This window comes from Salvia hispanica, chromosome 4 (genome assembly GCF_023119035.1).
Source record: "Salvia hispanica cultivar TCC Black 2014 chromosome 4, UniMelb_Shisp_WGS_1.0, whole genome shotgun sequence".
Classification (NCBI taxonomy): domain Eukaryota; kingdom Viridiplantae; phylum Streptophyta; class Magnoliopsida; order Lamiales; family Lamiaceae; genus Salvia; species Salvia hispanica.
Window position 1 is genome coordinate 11,345,695 of NC_062968.1, and position 4,376 is coordinate 11,350,070.

The following is a 4,376-nucleotide window of genomic DNA, read 5'->3' on the forward strand; positions in this document are numbered from 1 at the left end:
AAATCCAAAGTTCTCAATACCCGATTCCGATCCGAAACCCGAAAAATCGGATTTCGGGTATCCAATTACCCAATTTTTTCAGGTTTGAATAGTGGGTATCCGATATCTGATATCCATTTGACAGGCCTATTAAATAGTGTTACTTAATTTCTGATCTGTTTGTTATGTATAATGACCATAATACCCTATTATGGCCGGTCATAATGTGGCCATATAGTTTTACCCTTTTTCTTTACTCGTCTCATTATACTCCTATGTCCAGTGTAGGGCTGGGGAAAAATACCGAAAAAATGATATATCGCTCGTATCGTATTGAAAAATATCAAAAAAATTATCGAATTTTCGATATATCGTAATTTTCGATACGATACGATATCGTATCGTAAGTTTTCGATAAGATAACGATATGAATTTCCTTATATCGCGATATATCGTTTTATATCGAAAATACGATATATATCGAAAATTTTCGATATATCGATATTTTATTTTCGAATTTCGGTACGATATATCGAAATATCGATACGATAACGATATGAAATTTTTTTATATCGAATTTTGATATATCGAAACTTTCGATACAATAACAATATGAAATTCTTTCATATTGATATTTTCGATATGATACACGATACAACGTTTTCGATACGATATATCGTATCAACCCACCCCTAGTCCAGTCAACCCTCAGCCTCCATTATTGCAAAAACTTTGTTTGTTCCTAGTCACGCGTAAACATTAATTTCCACATATTCACCTTTATCAATTTCAGTACCAATCACCTTTCTCTGACTATGACTTGACCCAATTGCATTATTTTCCAAGTCAAGGTTTTGTTTGTTCTTTCATAAAGAGGGACATTTAAATTATTGTGGATCGTTTATTGAGATATTTTGTTGTGATTGTTTGGCAGATATGCGCACTTATTCCACTGCAAGAAAATTCAAAAATTATTCTGGATCGTTTATTGAGATATTTTTTGTGCTCGTTTGGAAGCATTAAGCGCACTTATTCCATTGCAAGAAAATTCAATACTAGCATTTACTATATTATATTGCCTTTCATGAGGGGCAATGAATTGACGGAAACATCTTTATGTAGGCCACATGATAGGTAACTACATTATCACAATACACTCCATTTATCCTAACACAGTAAACAAGATTAAAGTAAAATAAAAATACAACGGTAAAAACAGAAAATTACGACCTCAACGGCCTGAGGGGTTCATGATCTCCGAGAAAGCATCTCCAGACTTGAGTTTTTCACTGCTGCTGGTCGAGAATTCGCTGCTCCTCGATCTCGAAAACGTTTCCCCGTCCGTCGTGGTAGACGCACCAATACCAAGCAATGGCAGCGAGGGGTTCAGGGCCGTGAACCCATCGTCCTTGCCTTCACCAAGCGATGCAGCACCGCCTCTGCCCTCTGACGACACTTGGAGCTGCATTGCAAATTCCAGTTTCCAAACAATGTCGTTCATCGATGGCCGATCAATCCCCTTGTCTCTGAGGCATGCTACACCTATTTCTGCAAAATTGCTTAAGCATTCAGGCGCAATCTGCCCCTTGAGATTGGAGTCGATGATCTGATCAAGTGTCCCTTTCCTGTAGCAAAATTTGGCCCACTCTGCTAAATTCACTTGCTCCCTTGGCAAGGTTGGCATTATCGGTGGCCTTGCGCATAACATTTCGAACAGCACCACCCCGAACGAGTACACGTCGGATTTTAGCGTTAGCTGCTGCCTACGGTAGTACTCTGGGTCAACATAACCGAAGCTGCCTTTGACGACTGTGCTGACGTGTGTTTTGGTGCCTGCGGCTGGGCCCACTTTGGAGAGGCCGAAGTCGGACACCTTGGCCACCCATTTCTCATCCAGGAGGATGTTGGTGGACTTGACGTCACGGTGGATGATGGCGTGCTTGGCCCCGGTGTGGAGGTAGTCCAGCCCCCTGGCGGCGCCGAGACAGATTTGGAGGCGCTGCTTCCACATCAAGGGGGATTTGTCGGAGTTGTTGATGTGGTCGCGGAGGGTGCCGTGGGCCATGTAGTCATACACCAGGATCATCTCGCCTTCGTCGTCGCAGTAGCCGATGAGGGACACCAAGTGGAGGTGGCGAAGCTTGGAGAGCATGTCGATCTCGGTGAGGAACTCGCGGGCGCCTTGGTTGGAGGTGGAGTTGAGCCTTTTGATTGCGACGGTGGTGGCGGCGTTGTCGATGAGGCCTTTGTAAACGTTGCCGAAGCCTCCCCTGCCGATGACGAAGTTGTCGTCGAAGTTGCGGGTGGCTGTCTTGATCTCGTCGATGGAGAAGTATCTGCATATGTCAGAAGGCAGGGAGACTCCTGATCTGCTAGTTCTTGCAGTGGACTTTGAATGCGTCGAGAGTGGAACCCACGATGACTTGGTGACGCTTGTGCCCGTGTCCTTCACTTTCCGCTGCCGCCGAAGAATCAAGAAAATCACAGCTGCAACCACCGCAACTACGCCGATAACACTCCCCACAACAGTGTATATCACAGCACCGGCATTTTTCTTCGGCGGTTTGTTCCCCGCTACGGACGCCGGCGGCGAATCGATCTTGAGCTCAGGGTTGGATGCTGCAAAACTTCCTTTCGTATTATTGAGCTTGAAAATTTCTAACCCATTTAGCATTGCACTAATATACTTTGGGCGTGGCTCAAGGTAAGGCAACAAAGATAGCCGCAGATCTTGCTTTCCAAGATTTCCATCATCAGGAATCCATGTTATGTAGTCTCTGAAGATGGGAATATCAGGGCCGCCGGCAGAGAAGATGACATCAACATCAATATCTGCCGTCTGATTATTGATTTTTATTGTGAAAGTTAAGTCATTTTCCTTTTTGAACACAATATCACAAAAGTGGAAGCGGAGCAGATAGAAGAATCCAGAATCAACTGGAAATCCCCACTCTAAACTTGAGCTGATGTTTGTCATTGTTCTAGCAGATTTATATACTAGAGGCGACGCAGTATAGGGAGCAGCATTACCATTGGTGTAGTTGATCACAAGTTCCTCTTTATTCCGCGGGAACCCATAATCGCCATAGAATATGTAGTCATCATCAGGACTCCAGCCCCGAAACATGCCACTATCTTTTTCTATGGCAACACTGGCGCCGCCCACATTCAGCCTATAAAGATTTTCCAAAGCTGTGTTGCTGTTGAGATCAAATAAGGTATCCAAATATTTGATATAAACTCCTCCTTCCGAAAGGTAGAGTTTTTCAGGGATGGAAACAATTTCAATTCCGTTTACAAAAGCAGATGATTTCGGATTGGGGGTGAAGGTTAAATCGAGTCTTTGGGTTGCTCCAATGTTAACGATGAATTCCATCATAAAAGAAGATTGGCTTAAATTCTCGGAATAGAGGAAAGCACTGAAGTTACTAAACAGGGTGAAGGAATTTGCATTGACAGAGAATAAAGATTGACGAGTGTCAACGTCTGAATAAAGGTAGGGGTAAAAGTAAAGGCGAAGGAATTTCTGGCCTCCGGTGAGGGGAAAAGAATACCTGAAAGGGGAGTGGAAAACACGAGCACTCTTGTAAGGGACTTGAGAAACCGAATGTTCCATAGTGAAAGCATCGGAAGCTGAGGATATAGAGGGGGCGTTTGATGGCACGTATTTTGAACCTTCATCGCCATCCCAACTCCGGAAGCTGGTGTCGTTTGTGATTGTTGAAGTGCCGCAGCTTAGGAGGATTAATTCGGTGGCGGTGTACGCCGCTAAGGAGCCGCTGCTGATTTTGACTGTTGAAAGTATAGAAATGAGCAAGAACAAGTAAAGAGCGTGGGGCATCGTCGTTATAGTGAGTTTAGATTTTTTTAGCATGATGATATAGCGATTATATAGTTGCAGATAAAAGCTCGCCCGGAGCAATGACTTGCAAGACCAAGTCTTTGCACAATATTGAACAAGTCATTGGCATTAGCGTGGCCCACCAAGAGGACCATATTTTCTAAGATTATTTATACCAATATTTATATTTATAGGGATAAACTAATAGGGACTAGGGCGCATTCTTAATTAGAGCCACAACGTATATCCAATCTCGTACTACCACGTGGCACGTAACATACAATATCGTAAACACTAAAATGCAATATAAATTTGTGAAGCTGCAGATAGATTTCCACGGATTGTATTTTATTTAAAGGCAAATTGCATTTTATATTGTTGAGTTTTGCATTTTAATATAAATTATCTAAAATGCAAAATACCCAACTCCTTTCGTCCCATATAAATAGGCCATATATCTTTTACCGTCCGTCCCATATAAATAATCCATATACATATATGACAAGTTTTTTCTCCTTATCTTTTACTTTATCATTTATGGGCCTCATCATCAACT

General features: G+C 42.6%; 1 protein-coding gene across 1 annotated transcript; it reads right to left on the reverse strand.

Moving 5' to 3' along the window:
- Window positions 1–1,016: 1,016 nt before the first annotated feature.
- Window positions 1,017–3,856, reverse strand: LOC125185242 (receptor-like protein kinase FERONIA). Its single transcript, XM_048081750.1, has one exon. It carries the CDS (start codon window positions 3,851–3,853, stop codon window positions 1,211–1,213), a length of 2,643 nt encoding a protein of 880 aa, XP_047937707.1. The 5' UTR covers window positions 3,854–3,856; the 3' UTR covers window positions 1,017–1,210.
- Between the last annotated feature and the right edge of the window lie 520 nt (window positions 3,857–4,376).